At 52.3% G+C, this 23,771-nt stretch overlaps 1 protein-coding gene across 2 annotated transcripts in view; it reads left to right on the plus strand.

Annotated features, from left to right (window-relative positions):
- Positions 1–23,771, plus strand: part of CLUH (clustered mitochondria homolog) — a 32,745-nt gene that overhangs the window by 496 nt on the left and 8,478 nt on the right. Inside the window, exons 1-16 of one of the 2 annotated variants that reach the window (XM_027883846.1) lie at positions 5,447–6,338; positions 11,208–11,404; positions 11,864–12,035; positions 12,195–12,338; positions 12,549–12,676; positions 13,302–13,456; positions 14,264–14,389; positions 15,750–15,897; positions 16,589–16,681; positions 16,918–17,612; positions 18,708–18,925; positions 19,534–19,638; positions 20,425–20,525; positions 21,881–22,033; positions 22,630–22,692; positions 23,358–23,602. In XM_027883846.1, the coding sequence (XP_027739647.1) occupies positions 5,447–6,338; positions 11,208–11,404; positions 11,864–12,035; positions 12,195–12,338; positions 12,549–12,676; positions 13,302–13,456; positions 14,264–14,389; positions 15,750–15,897; positions 16,589–16,681; positions 16,918–17,612; positions 18,708–18,925; positions 19,534–19,638; positions 20,425–20,525; positions 21,881–22,033; positions 22,630–22,692; positions 23,358–23,602 (3,635 nt within the window). Of the gene's footprint in view, positions 1–5,446; positions 6,339–11,207; positions 11,405–11,863; positions 12,036–12,194; positions 12,339–12,548; positions 12,677–13,301; positions 13,457–14,263; positions 14,390–15,749; positions 15,898–16,588; positions 16,682–16,917; positions 17,613–18,707; positions 18,926–19,533; positions 19,639–20,424; positions 20,526–21,880; positions 22,034–22,629; positions 22,693–23,357; positions 23,603–23,771 lie in introns of those variants that run through there. The other variant, XM_027883848.1, reaches the window with a different exon arrangement.

Raw genomic sequence — 23,771 nt, forward strand, 5'->3', positions numbered from 1 at the left:
TGGCGCGGCAGGGCCGGGGCCGGGGCCCGGGGCAGCCGCGGGGGCAGGCGGTGCCCCCGGCCCGGGCGGGCCCGTCCCGGCGGAGCGGGAGCCCCGGGCCCGGTGAAGGTCACCTTCAAGGGGCCGCTCCACCGCGCGGCCGCGGGGGGGCCCGGCCGGGAGCGGCCCCGTTCCCCCGGGCCGGGGGCCGAGCCGGGCCAGGGTGGGCACCGCCGGGGCTGCGAGCGCCGTGTTTGCTCCGGGCACCGCGTGGGGCTGCCCGAGCACGGACAGGGGTGTCCCGGAGGTGGCGGGCAGGAGAGGGCTGAATCCTCCTGGAAGTTCGGCATGTGGGAGCCACTGACACGTTAGGAAATACTCAGAAGCAATCAGAAGCAAGAATTTTTCTGGGAAGGGCAGAGGCTTGTTTGAGACCTCAGCTGAAAATTGCAGATTTTAACTAGTTATTTGCTGACTGTTCTTGATTTGTATCGGAGCCTGAGTGGCTCAGGCCAGGGACGAGGTGCAGCCCCGTTTCCTGACTGTCCTCAGTGCCAGCTGCAGTTTGTTGCGTTATGTTTTCAAGAACTTACATCCTTGAGTGCTGATCTCAGGCTTGGCTTTTTTCTCTGATCTCTAAAGCACAAGCAGCGTGGCTTGTGGCTGGCCTTCGTCCTGAGGCACGTGAATCCGCTGAGTGACCTCCCTGCTGCTTCCTTCCCCCCCTCCCCCCAGTTTTATGGTGTGGAGGTGGATTTTTGAAGTTTGTCACCTAAAGCAAAGTTCACTGGCATTTGGTGGTGGAGCAAGTTGGATGCAGTTCAAGAGTGGGGAGCTCAGTGCTGAGAGCCTCCCCCTCTCCCGCACGTGCCAGATTTTGAAGCAGGCATCACGCCTGCAGTGCCAGCAACTGGGTTAAAAAGTTACGTGGTGTAATCCCTGTCTCTTTGGGTGCAATTGATTGCTGAGGGAGGATGGAAGGTGGAAAAATCTTCCACGTGTTTCAGCACTGCACAATTGCTCAGGCACCTCTTGGATCTGGGGAGGAGGGGGGAAGGTCTTGTCAGGGAGTCGGGGGCTGTTTTGGGATAAGGTACCTTTCTTATAAGCTAGTGTGAGGTCAGAGACAGTCGATGTGTGCAGCATCTCTTGGATTCTTGTACCTATATGGTTTTCACTGCCCTTAGAAGAAGTCTCTCACGTGCAAGTTTATCAGTGCTTCTGGCTACCATAAAATGCCTTTCAACCTTGTCTTGCCCAGATGTGTTTTTTTCTAGCTCAGTCCCTCCATCTGTCAGCGTCCTGGCCACCCAATGCCTTCAGCCACCTCTTCTGTTAGAGCAGCAGAGAATGCAGGTGTTAATGGAAAACTGCTGGGGAAGCAAGTGTTGCTGTGCATTAGCAACAAGGTCAGAAGGCTGATTCTTAATCTTGGGATCTGCTGTTGCTGTCTGCCCGACCTTGGAGGTTCACTGGTGTTTCGGAAAGGCCTGAATTGCTGGCACTCGGGGTTTTTTAATATGCAGCTCTAACAGACTTTCAGGGGAGAATCAGAGGAAAGTTGTGCAAGAGAAATGTGATCACCACTACAAGGATAAGAAGAAAGGAGCATGGTAACACAGCATCCGTGCAGCGAGATGAGGGATGGGAACCCGAGGGGATCATGTTCAGGGTGGTTCTGCCAGTGGGATAAGAGCTGAACTCCTGCTGGAAGGTTGCTACTCTGTTTGAGCAGCCTTGCTTCTGGGTTTCCCAGCTGAAAAGTGGAAATAAGTAGGTCAGGAACATGCACTGAGATAAATCCACCTGCAGACACAGAACTGCCCCTTGCACAGTAAAACCAGTGCCATGTGTTTGCCTTCGTTGTCTGTACATGACTAAACTTGGCAGCACACCCCTCTCCTGGCACAGCTTCCCAGCACCCGCTTTGCTTTCCTGCATTGTGCTCCATTGGTTGTGCTGGAAAGTTGTTATTTCTAGAAGCTTTAAAGGTCTGAAGTTCATGCATTTTTTTATTTGTATTTGAGAAGCAAAGCCAGTCCATGGGGCAGTGCTTGGACAGCATGCCAGAGATGAAAACCAACATATGGCTCCTGCCATGGTGGCAGTGGCTATCACTTTTGGCAGCAGGTCAGATTTTTGCTGTAGTAGCAAGGCTGTCTCAGGGTTAGCGTCTGGTTCTCACATCTTGATGCAGCTGAGCTCGTGCATTCCCCTTTGCCAGCGGAGCTTTCTGTTGCATTCTACCTCTCTAAAATTATTGAGTGCAGGACATTTTCCTGACAGTGTGGCATAGAGGCACTTACACAGGGGATAACTTTCCCTCTTTGGGTGGGAAAATAGATGCACGCTTGCAGAAGTGCAGGCTCTTTTCTCCAGCTGAAGGGATCGCTGCTGTCGGGTCCCCAGGGCCGTGTGTGGACACAGGAGGGCAGTGGGAACTGCCGAGGACAACAGCTCAGCTGTCAGATCTCCCCTCCAAACCCTGCCCAGAGCTCCCTGCCACCCCCTCTGGGGGTCCTGGTGGCTCGTGGCCACACTGAGGTTTATATGGGACTCTCAGGACAGGCAAAGTCGATCCTTCCAGACTCGAGCTGCATGTAGTTTTACCCAGAGCTGCTGTGGCTGTGGTGGCAGGTGCCGGTGGTAGCATGGGATGAAGCTGGAGTCTTCCCTGCAGCACTGTGGAGCTGTAGCTGTTGCTACAGTGCTGCTGCTTCTGTGTGCAGGCCTGATGTTCTGCCAGTCCCACTGCACACAGACCAGCAGGTTGATTCCATGCCTTGGGCTCCTGTTGTCCCAGTGGCTTTCTGAAACTAAGGTATGTGCCCGAGTTAAGCACAGAGACGAGAAGAATTATCGGCTGTTTCACAGTGTCTGTCTAAAATGTGATTCCTTCCTTCAGCTCTTTTGCAATTTGGGAAACATGCTCTCTCTGACACAGCTGATGTTTTTGTTGGTGCTGATCTTTGCTCTTTGCCTTAGTCGTACTCTTTGCTCCTGATTTCTGTGATGTTTGAATTGCACATTGTTGTAGCAGGGTCACCCAGTTGTAGCAGGGTTAACCAGTTTCAGGGCTAAGTTTCCAAAGTTTTGGCCAGATGGAAAGTTTACAAATGGGTTCAAATGTAGTTCCCAGATGTGGAGAGTACAGTGTGGGTTAAGTCAGAGTGCCAGATGCAAAGCACAGGCGCTTGTGAGTACCTGAGCCAGCAGCTGTGGGATCCCATGGATGTCCTGGGGCTTGACCCTGCTGAGAAATAAATGGAGGTCTTGTACCTCTGCCCACAGATGGGCTAGAACCAATTTGAGTTTAATGATGGCAATAGAGCAGCTCTAATGTTTTACTGTGGGCCCTTATTAAAAGAAGTCCTTGTTGCACCTAAAGTGCTGGAAGTTCCTGGGAAGCTGTGGTTTCTGCAGGGGAGACAGATGGAGGCACCTCTGCATGTCTCCTGCCTCCCCTGATGGGATGTCCTGCAGTCACATTTCCATTAGGGCCATCTCTGGAGCTAATGCCTGTTCATTTAGTCAATTTATTTGGATTCATTAAGCTATTTATTTATTTTAATTACTTATTCAGCTAAAATTTAATTTGCATTTGCTGTACTGACACCAGCCTTCGGATGTTAAAGCTGACACATACCACGCTGCTCTTGAGCTTGCTTTGGCTGGAGTCAAAGAAATGTGGCTCCAGCTTCATGGGCCCTGACCAGGTACTTCTCCAGGGGGAGATTTTTTTTTCCAGAGGTCTCGGTAAGTAAGAAGAGTTGAAACTGTCAGTACAGCTTCTTCCAAAATCATCAGAAAAACATAAGTTAGCAATACCGATGTGATCTGAAAGTTGGTCCTGGCTCACGAGGCTGAGGGGTACCCAGTCTTGGGGCTCCAAGGCCCATCAGCTCCTGCCCAGAAGGAGCAGCTGTGGAGGTCCTGAGGGTTCTTTGCTTGCTGCTTACAGGAGATGAAACAAGTTGGATTGGGAGAGACTTCTCTTCTGATTCCTCTTCCATTTAAAAGGACAACAGAAGCTGTTCTGTGGAGAGCTGCTAGTGTGTTTCTCAGCCCCGTTCTCCCGGCAGGTGGCTGGCACAGACACTCCGGGGGCTGCTCCTGGCCTTCCCAGGGCTGCTGTTGCAGAGGAGATTGCCCTGCTCTGTGTGTGTTGTGTTGGCCTTGAGCAGGGACCGCGTGACCTGTGTGGTCCTGGCTTTGTTTTAGTTCTGATGTTTTTGTACTAGAGTTGTGGTGTTTATGTTTCTTCTGCTTGGTGCAGAGTTGTGTCCCTTCCTGTCCGTGTAGCCGCGTCCAGTGCTTGCGAAGGCTTTCCCAGGCAGGTCCAAGGCTGCCTGGTTTAGGCTGCAGCTCTTGCATGTCACATCACGTGTTTGAAAGATCTGGCTCTCTACATGTGTCCCAGGAAACCTGGAGCACTGAAGGGACCCACACAGCTGAGTGTGGAGCAGCATGCCTGCCAGCACAGGGTGTGTGCAGAGGGGCTGTGATGCCCAGCTGGTGCTGTGGAGGGAGAGAGGAGCAGGCGTTTGCAGCGTGGCCTCGCTGGCAGCCAGCGGTGTCCTGCGTGGTTACAGCCTCCCCAGGGCACCTGGTGCTTGGAGAAATCTCCAGCTCCATAATCCCTGCTTCAGTTGCTGTGATTTTCTTAACGTAGCATGGAGAGAGGAGAGGTGTTAGGGGGTTGTGTGTGTAGTTTTGTGGTTTATTTGTGTTTGATATGGCAGAGCAGGGTGAGAGGAGAGAAAACTTGTCTGGAAACTGTTTACTGGTTCACTGCCTGCCTGCTTTGTGCTCGCCTGCTTAGTATGGATGGCTGTGCTGGGCCCGGGTGTGCCATAGTAACTGGCTCGCCTTGTAATTCAATGCATCTCACTCGCTCGGGTTTGGCAGCGCTGGGGCACAAGCACTCATCCCATGCTGCACTGGTGTGGCACTCGAGATCGGGCTATTTATAACCGCCTGGGCCAGGGTGATTGGGCCGGCATCCTCCCGGGAGTGCCTGGAGAACCTGTCAGAGCCCGCCTGTGCCCCAGCACGGCAGGGAGAGGAGAGAAGAGGAGAGAAGAGAAGAGGAGAGGAGAGTCGCCGCTGTGGAAGCTGCTCCGGGGCCTGGTGGTATCGTGGTGTGAGCGTGGCAGTCGGGGAGAGGGGCGAGGGTGTGCTGGTGGATGAAGGTCGCTGGGCAGCACTTTGGGAGAACTGCTGCGTGTCCAGCATCCAGTTCCAGCGAGCACGTGGGATCCTGTGCGGAGCCGGCTGCTGGTTCTCTGCATCCTGCTACCCTAGGGCCAAGAAGGAATCCTCTTTGGAGAAGGCGGCTGACAGCGTGAGAAGGCGGCAGAGGGCACGGGCTGTGTGTGGGAGTGTGCCTCGTAGGGACTTCAGTGTATGTGTGAAACACAGCTGACTGTTGTGACCCGGTGCTGCATGACCCACGCTGCCAGTGGTCATGGGGAACGGCCTTTTTGCAAACTGCTGCAGGCAATTCACCGATCTCCTCTTTCAGCCGCACAGCTCTGACTCGCCTGACGAGAGGTCTCCCCTCTTGCCAAAGTCTCCCACAAGCTGTGCTGTCTGCCCAGAGATGCCAGAAGCTGCCCAGTGTGCTGGGCTATATCCAGACATCATCCCCAGTGAGGCGGTGACTGGAAATCTGCAGAAGGGCACCGAATACATCCAAGACCCGTCTGAGACCAAGGACAAAGAAGGAACGGTGACAGTTTGCGATAAGAGGGGTTTGAGACCCGGTGTCGGCACTGCTGGCCTGCTCCAATGTGCAGAGGTATCCCCTGAGGTGACTGTCCTTCCAGCTGACCTTGGGGACAGGCTGGCAGGGCTGGTTGATCATGCTCAGTTGCCTGAGGCCTGCCAGAGCTGTGTGAAACTTGAGGACAGCGGCTTAGCCCACAGATCCTGCTGCCGGGAGGAGCACGTGGCAGCAGCTGATGGGGGGGATACGGGCCCTGGAGCACATCCCACCAGCCAGGGCCACGGCGAGGGATGGGCAGCCGTGCCTTTAGACACAGCCGTGGTGGGTCTGGACTCTGGGCTGGAGCACAGAGGTTCTGCTCCCTCCTGGGGGAGCCCTGGGACACCGTCCTCTGCTCTGCCAGCACGTGTGCGGAAAACCCCACAGGCCCAAAGTGCAGTTGTGCTGCCTGTACCCCCTGGCAAAGTGTCGCCTAAGGCTTGGGACACAAGTGCTGGTTTTGTAGTGACAGAGCCCACTACCTGTCCTGGTGGCAGGTCAAACTGTGATCCTGACTCCCAGGGACAGGTTCTGTCCTCAAACCAGCAGCAGCAGAAGAAGAAGAGGAAAAAAAAGAAGCTCTCTCTCCCAGGTGCTCAACTCTGTCCCAGGGGCTCTGTCATGCTGTGTGGAGCCAAAACACTGTATCCCCCTAATGGGGGTGGGTGGCTGCCTGTGCCTGCAAGATGGGGTAGCACAGAGAAGGGGGGAGGGAAGCAGAGGTGACATTTTAACTTCACGGCAGAAGGTGGAGGAGGAAGGTGGCGAGATATCCCACCTGGGTGTGTACCATGGAGGGACCTGTCTGTGCCTTGTCTGTGTGAGCAAAGCAAACATAAAAGCATTTTGCTTAGATTTTTAATTCATAAGGCAAATCCCTCTTTTGTTTGTGCCTGCAAACATGGTCCTTGTGGAGGATGGGAGTGGATCTCTGGCCCAGCCTGCAGCAGTGCAGATGGGAGTGTGGGGCCAAAAGGGTCTGGGGGACTTTGGCTCCCCTGAGCTGCATGTGGCTAGAGGAGAGGCCTGACCTGCAGAGATGGAGCAGCTCTGCAGCTGTGCTGAGAAGGGGATGTTTCTTCTGGTGCATCATTCCAGTGCTGTGGGGACAGTGGGCGCCAGCCAGTTGTTGCAGCGTGGGAGGGAAGCAGCCACCCACTCGGCCACATCTGACTTTCCTCCTCTCCCACTTTTCCACAAACTGGCACAGCACAGTTGGAGTTCACACCAGTTGCTCCAGTGTGGCACCAAGTGGTAACTCAGAGAGGCTTTTTTCCACGCCAGGACTTCTAGGATATGAGAAACAGATTATTTTTTAAGTCTCAAGATCAAATTTTGCCTTTCTATCACTTTGTTTTTTGTTCGGGCCCTGCACAGTGGCTGAATTTTGGTCTCAAATCCTGTCTTGTGGTGTACCTGCTGGCATGAGGGGATGTATAGTGTGACTGACTTGAGCTGGTAGCTTAGTTTGTGATTTAGCTTTCCCTATGCCCACTGGCATGCTAGTGGCAGGTGTTGAGGCTGCAGCTGCTTGGGAAACCGCAGAAACTGTGTTACATTGCTTGGAATTTGAAATAACTTTGAAGAGGGAAAGGCAGAATTTGGTCCCTCAGAATGGCAGTGGAGCTGGTAAGAAATGCATTCCAAAACTCAGTGCTGGAAAAAGTAAGGGTTTAAGTTACAGGTTTGTGCCTCTGACAATCTCTGTGGTTACTAAATGTAGGGAAGGAAACTCATCACCAACAGAGCAGTCCCTGCAGACCAGGCTAGCTCACAGAAATGTCATGTCGCTGACTTTTTGATCTGATAATCTTGGAAAAGGATTAGTGACTGCCCTTGGGTTAGAAGATTTGCTTGAACAATTATTAGTTATTAACTAACACTTCCAGGATCTGTGCTGTCAATGGCTGTGTGCAGCCAGCAATATTCAGGCTCAGGTGTGCACCTTCCATCACGCCAGGATCCCATCTGCTTGGATTCGCCAGGTGCCCGCCACCACTGCAGCCTGGCTGTAAATAGGAAGCGTGATTAAAGCAGGGCTGTCACCTTAGCGTGTGAACTCCTCGTCCAGGCGCAAAGATGAAACCTAATCCTCGGTCTGATCCTGTCTGCCAGGTGTGACCGCAGACAGGGAGCGCGGGTCGATTCCCCCGCTGAGGTGGTGCCCTGGCGCTCTGCTCTCGCGTGTGCTGTCACTGTTCACGCTGCTCGGAGCAGCGATCAGAACATCCTGTCACGGCTCAGCCAGTGCGAGCCAGAGCTCGGCAGCCTCTGCCACACCTCTGGGTACAAACTGGGGGCTGAGAGGAGGAGGAAGGTCCTTGCTGGGACAGTGGCACAGCCCTTAGAATGACAGGGGATGTCAGAGGTCACAGCCTTCAGTCAAGACCACAAACCTGTGTCTCAAGGGCAGTGTGACCTGGAGAAGGGATTTCCTTGCTCCGTCTCCAGCAGCGAGCAGGGCGGTAAGCAGGAGGAATGGCCGGGTTTGCCCCCGGAGTGGGTGGGACAGCTTCTCCATGACTCAGAGCCTTGTGCCAGCCGTCGGGGTGCAGCACACGGCAGCGAGAGCCAGCAGCCAGACACAGCTGCTGGCCAACTTGGGGCTTGAAGTGAGAGTGAGGAACAGGAGAGATCTCTGCAGGTGTGTTTCAGGTGTCCCTGTTGCTCCTCATGCCACGTCAAGTGGGCTGAAATCAAGTGCCCCGAGATCTGCCTCCCTCTCTGTGCTGGTGCTGCGGAGGCTGTGGCACAGCAGCGGGTGGGAGGAACCGGTGACCCACTTTAGGCAGGTGGGTGCAGCTCTTCTTCCCCTGGGGAGCACATCTGGTGAGTCAGCAGCCAGGAGGCAGCACGGCCTCCAGGCCAGCTTGTGCTCCATTTAAACATCCCCATTGTGAACAGACCCCACTGGAAAGCCTTGGCTGGCTCACATCCAGGGGTTAACCTGCTGCACAGCAGGTCTTTCTCAGTCCAGGCTTAACTTTTGTTTCTAAACTTAAGACAGTACTGGCTGGAGCTGGATCCTCTGGCGTAAGGAGACGTGAAGGTGCTGCCTATACATGTTTCTTGTCGCAAAGTGCAGAGCTGTGCCAGCCCTGTCTTCACTTGAGTAGGGAAATAGAGATGGAAAGGCCAAATATCTTGTATTTCTGCAGTCAAGAAACAATCTTCTGATTTCTGAAACACTCGTTAGTTTGGGAATCCGACACCACTGAAGGGTGAAAAGCACAAGCATGGTCCTGGCTGGTGACTTTCTCTTGCTGCGTGCAGAATTCTCTGTCTTGCTTTGCTTTGCCACTGAAGGCATTTGTTGTGCTCCACACCAGCATGTGCATGGGTTGTAATGCCAACCTTCATCATAGCCACATTCTGCCTCCCCTTCCTGGCTGCCACAGCAGGAGCAGAAGTTCAGTGATCCTGCCCTGCTTGGGTGGGCAGGGGCTGGGCCGGTCTGGCTCAGGTGCCTGGTGGGCCATCCTCTCTGCAGTACTGGTAGCCCCAGGTGCAGCATTTCTGTGGTGGCTTTTCTGTGCTCTCTCCACATCCCCACGTGTTGAGGCAGTCCAGGAGCATGGCTGTGCTGGCTGTAGGGTGTGACAAGGGGCTCTCCCCAGCCCTCTGGGCATAGTGTGGTTTTTCTGAAACCACATCTCTTGCGGCACTCGTGTGTGGAGCTTTTCTTCCTCCTTTCTAGCATGACTGCAGCTTGCTGGAGCCAGAGCCAGGCCTCTTGTTTGGCTCGCCCTTGGCTTCATCTGTCAGAGGAATGAGCAGCTTGTGCTGGGGACGTACGCATGGTGACAGGGAACATGAGCAGCAGCTGCCAAGCTGCTGAAGGCAGCAGAGGCTGTGTGAGGTAGCTCTGCTACCTGCTGCCTTTGGGAAAGGATGTGCTCTCATTGCATTTCTTGCCCTTTCACCGTGTCCTAATTCAGCCTTGACAGTTGTCTCTGAGGGTTCTGTGTTGGCAGTCGGTGTCTGAAGCGGGTATGACCCTGGGGGACTCTTCAGCAGGGCCTGTTGCTGCAGCTCGTGTTGTGCTCCAGGGGCGCACAGGGGGCTGTGGCGTTTCCATTCCTGGTCTGGGTCATGGTGAAGGCTGGATGACTTCTCTGGACTGCAGGAGCACTTGGGGCCGAGGGGAAGGACTGTCTGTGACACCTGTAGGTGTCAAGCCACAGTGCCAGTCTGAGGTGAGGGAAGCTGAGCTGCCATCTCCCCTGGAGATGGGTGCCTTGCTGGGAGGTGAGGAGGAGGAGGAGGAGAGAGACCTGCCAGATGGAGCTGGCTGCGGGGCTGCAGCCTCAGGGCATTGGCCTGGCTTGGAGCTGCCCTGACCCCGTGCAGCCTTTCAGAAAGGCTGTTTCTGCTGCCTGGGAAAGACCCCCACCCACTCTGTCTGTGCTGCCTGCAAGTGGGTATCTGGGAGCACCGAGCTGGAACAGCCATGTGTGACCTCGTGGGTCCAGCTGAGTGTGCCAGGACAGCCCTGCTGGGAACTCGCCCTACAGGGCACGATGTCTGCTCCCCTCCCCGGGTGTGTGGGTTGGTGTGGTGCCCTGCTCTGTCCTATCCCCAAGTTGCCATCAGTGGCTCTTTCCACTCTTCCAGCACCTTGGTCCTCTCTAGTGTGGTCCCCAGCCTGGTTCACAGGGTGTAGGCAGCTCTAGGAGACTGGCAGCCTCCTAGATCTTATCGGCTCTCTGACACTATCCACCTTATTGGAAAAGAAAACAAACCATTGCAGAGTGGTGAGGTATGTGCAGAGAGCTCCCCAGCCCTGTGATGCATCTGTCTAAATGGGCACTTTAAATGTCGTCACCTTCTTCTTGAATAAAATTGCTTAGGGAGAGCCTCACCCTGGCACCATGGGATCTCTGTGAAGTATTTTGGCAATGCAGAGGGTGGCCAGATGCGGGCAGGGGCGTGGGAGCTGTTTGTGTGGCGGTGGAGTAACCAGGCTGCCACGTGACGTGCAGCAGAGCAGTGCCACTGCAGCTCCTCGCCTCCCTCTCTCTGCTGAGCAGCAACGTCACAGCGGGGCTGTGGGGAGCTGTTTAACGTGTTGGTGCACAGGTTACAGCTGCCTCCAGGCCGCAGAGCACCACACACCCATTTCTTTTAATTAAGAGGCTTCTTAAGACATCTCAGTGTGGTTTACGCTGACCCATCCTTCCTGCCCTCCTTCCCTCCTCTCTCCACACAGTTTGTGGAAGATGCAAACCCCACAGGCAAGTGAGAGCACATTAATTATGCTCTGAGGGAAGGGAGGGAAGGGCCTGGCACACCTCTGTCTAGTAAACAGCAAGTGCAGAATAAAACCTTTCCTGCCTTTTAACCTCTGGTTTGCTCAGACTGGCCAGAGGACAGGAGTGGTGTCCAGGCCAGTCTCTGCAGCCACTCAGAGAGGACTGTCCCTTAGCTCAGACCTTGTCTAAATCCCTCTCTTCTCATCCAGAGCACCCATCTGGTGTGGCACTGATGAATGGCAGTGGCCCGCACGACAGCCTCAAGGGCGAGAAGGATGCCAGACAGAATGGCCACGAGGAGGCTGACCCGGGAGAAGATGGGAACGACCAGGAGGTCATCGTCATCCAGGACACGGGATTTACTGTCAAGATCTGTGCACCGGGGATAGAGCCCTTTTCCCTTCAGGTACCTGCCCTTGCCAGCTGGGGAGGGGAACAGAGGCAGCAGGAAGGATTTGAGCCAGGTCCATCCTTTCAGCCAGGCAGGCAGGGAAGGGGGTGCAGGACTGTGCCCAGGAAGGTTCCTGGTAGCCCCTACAGTCACAGTCTGGCAGTACCTTCAGGCTGCTCACAGCTCCCTGACCTGTCCATCCTCTGATGGGACTAAGTGGGAAACAAGGCAGCAAAGGATGGAGGTTGTGGGAGAGAGGCTGCCTGGCCAGTGCCTTTGAGACAAAAAGGAAGAGATGATGTGAGCAAGAGGCTGTCTGGCCCAGGCCTGCCTGGACATTGCAAGGACAGGGAGGTAGAGTCTGCTTTTCTGAGCTTGGAGAGGTCAAGAGTTGTTCAATTCTGCAGCAGAGGGACAAAGTTTGGGAAGAGCACAAGTGAAGTTAAAAAATAACTGGGTTCTTCCCTTCTTAAGGTTTCTCCTCAAGAGATGGTGCAAGAGATCCACCAAGTTTTGATGGACCGGGAGGATACTTGCCATCGGACTTGCTTCTCCCTGCAGCTGGATGGCAACGTCCTCGATAACTTTGCTGAGCTGAAAACTATTGAAGGACTGCAGGAGGGCTCACTGCTGAAAGTGGTGGAAGGTAAGTTCCTTCAGACTTGGGAGGGAATGAATGAGGGTTTTTATAGGGAGTGGTTTTGGCCACCCAGCAGCCCTTTCCCGTGGCTGTTTTGAGACCTGTGTGCCAAAGGATTAGGCAAATGTGTAATTCCAGGTTTTTTCCTCACTTTTTGCTCCTCAGAGCCATACACAGTGCGAGAAGCCAGGATACATGTGCGTCACATTCGGGACCTTCTGAAGAGTCTTGACCCATCAGATGCTTTCAATGGTGTGGACTGTAACTCATTATCCTTCCTGAGTGTCTTCACTGAAGGAGACCTGGGAGGTATGGGGGCAAAAAGACTTCTCTGGTGTGGTCAGGGGTTTCATTCCCTGACTCCTTGCTTAGTTAAACACACAGTGATAGTCACCTGTCCCGTGTCACTTGGGAGTGCAGAGGAACACTCGGAGCACTTCTGCATCCCTCCTTGAATGATGACTGGAGGAGGGAATGCTGCACTTTCCAGAACTGACTTTCTGTCTCTGTCCATTCTAGACAGTGGAAAACGGAAGAAGAAAGGTACCGAAATGGAACAAATTGACTGCACCCCTCCTGAACATATCCTGCCAGGTAGCAAAGAGAGGCCCCTGTGTGCCCTTCAGCCCCAGAACAGAGACTGGAAGGTAGAGTTCTCCTGTGTCATTGAAACAGCTGTTGGCACATTCCTCACAGCAAACTGGTGGTCAGGGATTGAAAGCTGAGCTGAAGTGGACTTTGGGATTTGCTCTGCTTCGTGCTTAACAAATGCTGGGATAGCTCTGCTTAGCTAAAAGAATAAAGTCCAGGAGCTGGTGTGCAACACATTGGACATGGAGTCTGAACGAAGCTGCAGTGTGCAAGGGCCAGGCTTGCTGGGAGGGGTGGCAGGGAAGGGAGAATTCCCCTGCAAAGTCCTGGAGACAGGACAGGATCTGCAGATCACTACAGATTGCCCTTAGCTTTCCCATCCCCTCCCACTTGGATTCCGGTTTAGAAGCTGCCATTTGAAAACCAGTACAGCAAGAAATCCGTGCCCTGTGCAGCCCAAAGGCCCAGGGTGTCTGTTTTCACCCGTGCCTTGCGGTGTGAAAGGCAAACTAGTGGACTGCAGGGGGCTCAGGAAGGCTGTGCTCTGGAGACCAGGTGGGTTTGTAAGCTCCACTTCTGGAATCAAGCAGGTATAAGGGATCTGCCTTGTACATTGAATGACTCTAAGTCAAAGAAATTAATTCCTGCTGACAGGAGGTGTTCTGTTGTGTTCTTCTGTAGCCTTTGCAGTGCCTAAAGGTATTGACAATGAGTGGCTGGAACCCTCCGCCTGGTAACCGCAAGATGCACGGGGACCTCATGTATCTGTATGTCATCACGGTGGAGGATCGGCACGTCAGTATCACTGCGTCCACTCGGGGATTTTACTTGAATCAGTGAGTAACTGAGATTCTTCCTGTCCTGCCCTGCAGCAGCCAACTGGAAAAGAACCCACAAACAAACAGTTGATGCCTTTTTTTTTTTTTTTCTTTGGCAGAAAGCAGCCTGTTTTAATTCGCTGCTCACGTGGGTTTGTGGGAGTTGCTGTACTGGATTGGGCTGTTCAGTTATGCCTGGTATCACTTCCCCACAGTGGCTAAGTGCCTGGTGCTTTAGGGAAAGTTTAAACATCCCATAATGTCATCAACTAATTAGAGTGTTTTGAGTCGGGAGGAAATTCCTTCCCGACCATTGCAACTATCTCATTTTGCCCTAAAGCAAAAGCACAGCCTGTCAGAACTCCCTGAGCTGGGCACAAATTTGACTAGAAATTATTATTTTTTTAACAATGACTGTGAGAGACTGTTGTGGTTGTGCCTGTTGGAGTGGCTTTGCTGAGGGGGTTCTCTGTTAAGCATCGGCTCTTTTGGTGTGTTTGGGAAGCTCCATGAAATCAGTCCTTCCCAGCTATAAAAACAGAAGCCTCTCTTGAGCCTGAGGGTGGCTGAATATCTAAATTAAATAACCCATCAGGGCCAGGTACAGGGTTACTGGCTGTGTCTCATGTGGGGAGACTGGAGAGGGCCCTTGCAGCGCAGCTTCCCGGGTGTGCCCCATGGTCTCTGTCTTGCAGGCAAGGGCATGTGGGGCAGCACTGGATACTGTGCATGTATGGAGAGCTCTTGGTCATGTCCCACGTTCCCAGGGTATGGGAAGTATCAGATATGACAGTGGCTTGTGACTGTTTCTTTTTTTTCTTGCAGGTCTACTGCATACAACTTCAATCCCAAACCTGCAAACCCCAGTTTTCTCAGTCATTCCTTGGTGGAACTACTTAACCAGATCAGCCCTACCTTCAAAAAAAACTTCTCTGCCCTGCAGAAGAAACGGTAGCAGTGCTTCTTCCTCTCTAATTCCTTGAGCAGTCTGTGTGAAACTGGGGAAGCTCAGCTGTGTGGCTGGTCCTGGGGAGCTGGATGCCACTAGTGCAGCAGGATTTGCAGTGCCTGCTTCTCTGAGCTCAGAGAGTGGTGGGTGGTTGGGACACGTGACTGTAAGCTGCAAGGACCAAAGAGCACCTGACTGAACGTCACAGCAAGCACCCTGAGGTAGCTGGCTTTCCCTCACTTGAAACATGAGCTGTCAGAGCTGATGTGCCTGCCTGTGGCGCTCAGCACAGCGGTGACAGGGGCTGGGGGAAGCCCAGATGGTTCCTCTCTGGCTGCAGCTCTCCAGTGACTCTTGCTTACAGCATGTTGATTTGCCTGAAGCAAAGGGTGTGGGTATGACAGCATTCCATTGCCATGGCAATATCACTTGGGGGGCTTATCTGGAATTCGGGTGTCCCTGCTGGGAAACTGAACACACAGGACAAATCTGCACAGTGGGAGAGCGAGCCTGGAGGTGACTGCAGTGTTCACACAAGGGACACGGGGGGTGTGCTGACCAGCTCCTGAGGTGTGGGTCTCCTCACTGCAGCTCTGTTGGCCACGTGCCCCGTGGGAGGCTTGGTGGCTGCCCAGTTACCCAGGCAGCAGAGTCTCAGTGTGGAGCATGGCCACGGGCTGCAGCAGCACTGGTAACCTGATCAGTAGGTACTTCTTCTCTGGTCCAAAAAAGAGACTAAAACATAAATATCAGTGAAAGTAACACTCAAGGGCTTTGTGTAGGCTTATGGTAGAAAGAGAATGGTTATTTTAAACTTGCCTGTGCATGTTAATTTTCTCTAATTTCCTCTAGCTCCTATAATAATAAACCAACAATAAGGCATTGTTTGATTCTCCCGTCCTTGCTGCAGGGACCATTTGTTCTGCTCCTGGACAGTGGGTCCTGTGCAAAAGCCTGTCATTCTTCAGTCACTTAATGAACTGCCTCAGCTCAGCAGGGTGCAGATTGACAGGCACATTGTGTGGCTTTCGGGAGCTCTGCTCCTGCTTCATTTAGGAGATGAAAGTGACACTAGACAAGGGCTGAAATCAGCAGTGGCCTCCAGCCACCACTGTGACTATCTGGCCATTTAAAAATGATTATACTGTATTGCTTCTTGGGCCAGAAGTAACGATAGATGAGCCCCCAGCCCCTGCTGAGAGCAGACAGATTACACAGGAGGCCTTTCGGCAAGGCTTGAGTTTCCACTGTGGGCTCAAACGTCACCCATTTGGACTAGTGTGAAAGCACAGGGGAAATTCTCTTCAAATAGGAGGAAATATTTCTTTGAAAAATGTCTCATTGTTTTCCCTCTCAAACTAGGGTTCAGAGACACCCTTTTGAGAGGATAGCCACTCCTTTCCAAGTGTACAGCTGGACAGCTCCGCAAGCAGAGCACGTCATGGACTGCGTCCGGGCCGAAGATGCTTACACTTCCAGACTGGGCTATGAGGAGCACATACCTGGACAGGTATTGGTCTTGCTTTACCTGACAATGCTGGCAAGAGTTTTGCAGCCAGCTGTGCTGGGAACCAGTTAGCTTTCAACAAGTAACCTTTGGTATTTGTGGAATGGTCTTGCTCATCAAGGGGAAACTTATTCACGGGGCCCTTGACTATAGGGGCTGTGCTGCTGAGGCTGCAGCAACTTGAGTGTGGAAGGGTCTGAGAGGAGCAGCTTGGTCTTGGGTGTTTCTAAATTCCCCATCCCTGCTCCGATGAGGGTCACTGCACAGGAGGCAGAGCGTTCCTCCATGCCAGTCAGGTGTGGAACAGCTCCTGTGTCTCTGACCAGACTATTCCAAATGCCTCAGCTGCAGCTTTGTAGCACAGAATGGTGCAGGGCTGGCTGTGGGCAGGTGTGTGCCTGCAGCATGACCACAGCGCTGGCTGATGAGCTGATAACAGTTGCACTGTGCTGCTCCTTCTGGTACTGCCCTGTGTTAGCTCGGCTGATGAGAGATCTGTCCTAGACTGCTGTTGAATAAAGTCCACTGTGGAAGTGTGTTCATTCCTGCTGCTAATTCGTTTCCTCTGAGCTCCACTGCAGCCTGAATTCTTGCCCCTTTCTCTCCCAAAATGCCTGTGAAGCAGGAATGCTGCCTTGCCAGTCCCTTCCCACACAATGCATTGCTTCCCCAAAGGCTTTTCTTCCCTTTTCAGACCAGAGACTGGAATGAGGAGCTGCAGACCACACGGGAGCTGCCACGCAAGAACCTGCCTGAGAGGCTGCTGAGAGAACGAGCCATTTTTAAGGTAACTTTGGGATGTGCTGATAGCTCCTCACATATCCCCATCTCTGCTGCCTATGTACTGGCTCCTGGGGCTTGTATCCAAGCCACTAACCAGGCTCAGAAGTAAAAGCCAGTGGACCTGCCTGCCTGCTGGAAGGCTATCAGGAGGAGAGGAGCAAAGGAAAAATTTGCAGGGATCTTTGAGAGCAGGGTGCTGGGAGTCCATCCTGATCCGGCTTTCTTTCCACCTGCCTCCAGGTTCACAGTGACTTCACTGCAGCAGCAACACGGGGTGCTATGGCCGTCATCGATGGCAATGTCATGGCCATTAACCCTAGCGAGGAGACCAAGATGCAGATGTTCATCTGGAACAACATCTTCTTCAGCCTGGGCTTTGACGTCCGTGACCACTACAAGGACTTCGGTGGAGACGTGGCCGCTTATGTAGCTCCTACCAATGATCTGAATGGTGTGCGGACCTACAACGCTGTGGATGTGGAAGGGCTGTACACGCTGGGCACTGTCGTGGTGGATTACAGAGGTTACAGGGTGACAGCTCAGTCGATTATTCCTGGCATCTTGGAGCGGGAGCAGGAACAGAGCGTCATCTATGGGTCAATAGACTTTGGCAAGACAGTTGTCTCACACCCCAAGTACCTGGAGCTGCTGGAGAAGACCAGCAGGCCGCTGAAGATCCAGAAGCACAAAGTTCTCAACGACAAGAATGAGGAGGTGGAGCTGTGCTCCTCGGTGGAGTGCAAAGGCATTATTGGCAACGATGGGCGTCACTACATCCTGGACCTGCTCCGCACTTTCCCTCCAGATCTAAATTTCCTGCCTGTTGAAGGGGAGGAGATGCCAGAGGAATGTAAGAAAATGGGGTTCCCCAAGCAGCACAGACACAAGCTTTGCTGTCTCCGGCAAGAGCTTGTTGATGCCTTTGTAGAACACAGGTGAGCAGAGCTCCCCCCTTCCTCCACCTGCAACTGGTCACGGTCTGAGTCAGGACCGTGCTGCACTGTCCTGGGAGCACCGCAGCAGAGCTCTCAGGAGTGGGCAACTAATTGCCCCATTGCTTGGCCGTGCAAGTGCAATTCTAGAAACTTAAATAACGAGAGGTGAGAACAATAGGGATTTGGACAGGTGTCCAGGGAACCAGGGCTTGTGTTTTAGTCTCCAGATCTATTTTTGTTGGTCCCTCTCCAAACATTAAGAAGTTCTTTTTTCCCTGCAGGTATTCTGTGCACCTGATTGCTAGGGAATGGGAAGAATTTATGCTCCTTTTTAAGGCTCTCCACGTCCTGAATGTTACTTTTGTTTCCCAGAGGCTGAAAAAAATCCTGTGGGAAGTGCTGTAGGCACGTTTGTGGTGGGATTTGTGGGTTGCTCTGTGCTGGCGAGGCAGTGGGAACTTGGGGAGTGGGACACGTCGCAGTCATGCGGTGCAGCCCTGGGGTGTTGTGATGTCAATGTTCCTGCTCCCGATGGGAAGGGCTGGGGGTGCTCTGCTGACACAGGTGACCAGAGCCTGTGCTCTGGCTGCCAGGAAGATGAGCCCTCCCACTGCTGGCAGAGGAGCATGTCCAGTGCCTGCCCCAGCTCTGCCCTGTGCCCGCAGCCGGCTCTGCTGCTCCCAGCACAGCTTCCAGACAGCAGCCAGCAGGACTGTGGCTGCTGCTCCGTGGCTGGCAGAGCCTGGACCTCTCTCTGCTGAGCTCTCCTGGCCAAACTGCTGCTGGTTTGTGTGTCAGTGGTCCTGTGCATCTGGCAATGAGTCTTCCTGAGCTGGCTGCGAATGCTGCCTATGGACGCAGCAAGGAGATCACTTCCCATTTGGGTGGGGAATGAAAAGCCAGTTTTGTGCTGCTTCTGACAATGTGTATTCCTTAGATTTTTGGAAAGCTGATGGGAAGAGGGTGTATAGCCAGCATTTCCACAGGGAAACTGTGGTCTGTAATGGTAATTTGGTGAGGTTTTTTCCTTGCAGAGCAGTGGTGATCCTCGGGGATTCTTCTGCTGAGCTGAATTTCCCTTTCCCTTTGCTGCAGGTATCTCTTATTCATGAAGCTGGCTGCGCTGCAGCTGATGCAGCAGAAAGCCAACAAGCAGGAGAGCTCAGGTGCACTGGAAAATGGTGCCTCTCCAGAGAATGGCGCCGCAGACAGCGAGAGGCCTGAGTCAGAGGATGGCAAAATAGACGATAACGTGACTGGACTTGATCAGGTGAAGGAGCTCGCTGAGACCATCGCGTCTGATGATGGAACAGGTATTTCATCCTCAGCACCAGCTCAGCCCAGGCCTCCTGCCCTGGCTGGTGGGCTGTCACTGGTGGGAGCGGTGCCAGACTGGGGGTGGTTGGGGTGACTGATGATTGTTAAACAGGACAAGCACTGGCTGCCTGTCAGTAGTGCCTGAACTCTTTGTTAGTTCTGCTCACACCCCGATGGATGAGTCGCCTCGGGAGGCTGGGTGAGTGAATGTGTCTGAACCCAGCAAGCCCATCAGCCCCTCGGCTCTGCCAGGAGCAATAGCCTGGCCAGGCTGGCCTGTGGGGGTGCAGGAGAGTGCTGGGGCTGGGCAGGAGGCAAGCAATGCATGGGCACCTTTGGGAACCCCAGGCTTTAGAGTTCTGAGTGTCTATGCTTGGAGGTGCAGAGGTCTATGGGATTTTTTGGGGTTATTTTACATGCTCTTCTTCAGACTTTGCAGCCATTCTCCTTTCCAAATATCTTACAGTTGATTGTTTTTATAATGGATTTCTGCAGAATGGACCATCATTGCTGTTTCTAGTAGCAAAACTTCCATCATCATAGCTAGGTTTGTAATTTCTTGAACTCCACATTCATTTGTAGTCTGTTTTTCTTCCTGCTCCAGTGGATCCCAAAAGTAGAGAAGTGATTCGGAATGCGTGCAAGGCTGTCGGCTCCATCAGTGACACGTCGTTTGACATTCGCTTTAACCCGGATATTTTCTCCCCAGGTATGTGTACCCAGAGCTGGGCTCAGTCCTCCTTCAGAAGGGCACTGTGTCCAGCCAGCTGCAGACAAGCACTGTGTTCTGGAGCCAAGAATGTTGCTGGCTGTTGGCTCACTGGGCATGGTGCAGGGCTCTCTCTGAAGCACAGAGAGAGAGCAGTGCAATGGATTGCAGTGCTGGAGCTGCCACGTGCAGGCACTGAGTGTCTCCCGCCACTGCGCTCGGGGGAGGGCTGCAGGTTGTTGCCAAGAATCTTCCTGTGATTCTCCAGCATCCCAGCTGCTAGACCACATGAAGAGAAGCAGAGGGAAGAAAAAAAATAAATTTGATCCTAATATAGTAGTTTACACAAAAAGCAGTTGTAGTTTAACAACTGATGTTGGGCCCTCAGTGAAGGACAGGGTTTACATTTTGGTAAGCAGTCACAGTGCCCTTTCACATGCACAGTTGGGCACAGGCATCACAAGTAGCTTTCCAGGGCTAGGAGCATATTTTTTATTTGGAAATAGAGAAAAGATTCCAGAGTGTTTCTGGGGGTGAATATCAGGGTGGTGTGCAGGCACAGTCATACTGCTGAGCTCCAACAGCCCAGCTGCTACCTGAGCACAGCCACCACTGCTCTTCCCATCAAAACAAGTTGTAGAGTTTGAGATGAGTTTTTGAAGCATCTTTCATTCCAGGGAGACAGAATTACTTTAACTTTCTACCTGCTCTTACTATACACTTTATGTAGAGGATTTGTTTCTGTGAGTTGCTGTGGTTCATGTTTTTTCTCTTTTCCCCTCCCAGGTGTTCGCTTCCCTGAGTCAAGCAAAGAGGAGGTGCAGGATCAGAAGCAGCTGCTGAAGGATGCTGCTGCATTCCTCTTGTCGTGCCAGATCCCAGGCTTGGTAAGGAACTGAGGGCCAGCAGTGATGTGCTCTGTGAGCAGTGACACTGGTGACCTCTGGGACACCAGCTCTGCTCCAAGCAAGCACCAGTGGGGGAGCACAGGGAGCAGTGCAAGCGTCTCGTGCAAGGCATTTCCATTCCCCATCTTACATCATGGCACAATTTTCCCACCTCAATTAAACAAATAATTTTTGGCACTGATATTTAACAGCTCTTGCTAAGAGTTAGGGACAATAGAGACCATGTAAGCCATCCTCCCTAGCCCTGGGCATCCTGCACAACTTATTGTGTTACTGACCCTGGTCGTGACTCAGTCGGTGACTTATCATTTGAAGTGAACTGGGAAATTGTTCTTACTAATAGCTGTCATAAAAACTCCCTCTGTAAGTCTTATGCATTTTGGATATCACCCATGAACCTGGCCAGATAAGGAATCCCAGTTTCTCCCTTCTCCAGACACTTGCTAAATTGACAGCTAATGCGCCTGTTGGAGAAGGCTCTGGAGCTGGGAGGGGAGAACTCATGAGCTCCAGTCCAAGAGGCCCAGGAGTTATTGGTCTTGTGCAGGAGAGGGTTTTCCTTGCTGGAACGTTTCTTCTGAACTCTAAATTCACTAGTTCTGTAGTCAGCATAATCTTTAGAATTGCCTATTCAGTCTTTAAATAAAAAAGAGAGTGAGAGAATCAGAAAAGGGCTTGGTGATTGTTGATTACAAGGTAGTTGACATTCCAGTATATAAACTCACAGCACTGCACAGCTGTGTGAGGGGAGGCTGCAGATCAGCTGTTGTAGTAGGTAGTCCTCTGCATATCAGAGAGGAACTGGTGTTACCCCGTGATGTGAATTAGACTGTTTATCAGCACTGCAACACAGCTTAAAACGTAAGTGCCATTTCTCCTTATCAGCTGTGAATGCACAGCTCCACATACGCATTTAATTGGAAAAGTTTTTACTTGGTGACTGTGAGGCCCTAAAGAAGGGTCAGCCTGCTAGTTCCACACGTAGGAGTTGTTTTGCCTCTGCCTGTCGTGAGTGTGTAGTGCTGCTCCTTCCCCACCAAGACAGAAGAGTAGAACTGGCCCCAAGGAGCTTGCCCAGACTGGGCTGGCTGCTGTGAGTGTCCCACTGCCCACACTCCATTGTGGTCTCTGGTGTTACAGCACTCTACCCACCAAAAGAGCCTTGCTTGGGATCAGTGTCAGCCTTTGGGGTGACCCAGGTAATGAGGTGTGTGCAGTGACACTGTGCAACCCCGGTCCTGCTCCTTAGTTTGTTTGTTTTTTAATTCTTTTTAAATTGAAATTCTTCCCTTCACGTTTGCCCTCAGCAACCAAAGTCTGTACATACCCTGCAGGTCAAGGACTGCCTGGATCACACAGTGCTCCCGATGGATGGAGCGACCTTGGCTGAGGCCATGCACCAGAGGGGCATCAACATGCGTTACCTGGGCAAAGTGATCAGCTTCATCACCAAGACCCCTGGCCGGGCACAGCTGGATCACATCTTTGTAAGCATCAGGCCTAACATGGGACTCGGTTCAAACATCCTCTGGTGTTGTTTGCCCTGAGGAGATCCCCACTTGCCCAGTTGTTTTCGCTAAAATAAACAGCTTCAAAATCAGGGGAGGAGGGAGAAGAACCTGTAAGTGGTGGATGGGGAGTTTTGTTCCCAAATCCTTAATGGCTTCCATAATGTGAGGGAGTATAAGGCTCGGCTTCTCTGGGTGCTTCAGGGATTCCCAAGTGTAATAGTGGGTAACAGCTGGATTTTAAGCCATATGTTTTTTTTAAGCCTCTAAGATCCATCCAGCTTTGGATCAAACTGTGAAGTGCTGTGAGCATGGCTGCCTGGGAACAGGCGAGGGCTGGGCTGTGGCAGCCCCTGGCAGCACTGCTGGAGCTGTGCTGAGCATGGCTTGTGGGCACGGAGGTGCCAGGGGCTCCTCACTGGGTCCAGAAGGGCTGTCAGATGCCAAACACTTCTGTGCTGCAGGGAGAATAGTGTGTCTTCTGCAGATCTTGATAAAAGGCCATTTCAAAAGCCCAGTGTGTTTTTTCATGTTCTTGCCAACTGACTTGGTCTGTTCTTTATTCCTTTGGGTAGAAAATTGGAATCAGTGAATTGATAACTCGATCAGCCAAACACATCTTCAAGACGTACCTCCAGGTATGACCTGCAGTCTGACCTCTTGGCTTCTGTGTCCTCTCTAATTACTTTTTTCCACAAACAGAGCTGTTTGGGGCTCTCCTCTCATTAGGCAGTTCCTGGAGGTTGTGTGGCAACGGGAAGTACAAGCTCATTAGCACTGAAATAGGTACAGGCTTGTGTCTAAGAGAAATCAAGTTCTCACTTGAAGGAAGTTTTCCCAGAGAGTAATCATTCATGCTTTTCCTCCCCAGACCCTCAGTCATTATGTTGGAGGCTTTTAAAAGTGAAATCACAGCTTGTTTTCCTTGTAATACCTTTTCCTCTTAAACAGTGTTGCTTTTGCCCTTCTAAGAAGCCTTTTTACTTGGCTGAACACTGCATATCTTGTCCTTGTCCACACACAGTACAGCAATACCCCTGGCTTGGTTCCAGTGCCAAGTCTTCTTTACATTCTCTGCTCTTTCTGTCCCAGGTAGCAGTTCGAAATGGAACTACATGTTTGTGTGTGTAGGCATAGAGTTACTCTTACATCTACCTAATTCTGTCTGTGCTAGTTCCACTTGCAAATATTGCCTTACTCTCCCTGTCCTGGAAGATCTCCCTGTTTCTGGTAGGAGTGGATGTGTGTGAGGCTGGGGGTCGGAGCAGTATCTGCCATGACTGACTCTGGTGTCTCACTGTAGGGTGTGGAGCTGTCAGGTTTATCCGCCGCCATCAGCCACTTCCTCAATTGCTTTCTGAGCTCCTTCCCAAATCCCATTGCCCATCTTCCAGCTGATGAGCTGGTCTCCAAGAAAAAGAATAAGAAAAGGAAAAACAGGAACCTTGGAAATGCTGATAACACCGCATGGGCCAGCATGACCCCTCAGGAGCTATGGAAGAATATTTGTTCAGAAGCAAAGAACTACTTTGATTTCAGTCTTGAATGGTAAGCAGAGCAGTGACCCTGGCTTGTGCCTGGACTCACCAAACACCTGTAGCTCTTGTTCTTTAACAGGACTTCCCTCTCTGACTTGTTTTCTATTTGAATAAAATTTGTACCCTTGAGAGACTTTTATGGATTTTTAATGGAAAGAAATTGGGCAAAGAGCAGGAGG

The sequence above is a fragment of the Empidonax traillii genome, unplaced genomic scaffold, assembly GCF_003031625.1.
Source record: "Empidonax traillii isolate 1590-97213 ecotype Southwest subspecies unplaced genomic scaffold, ASM303162v1 scaffold135:size1941959, whole genome shotgun sequence".
In the NCBI taxonomy this organism is placed as follows: Eukaryota; Metazoa; Chordata; class Aves; order Passeriformes; family Tyrannidae; genus Empidonax; species Empidonax traillii.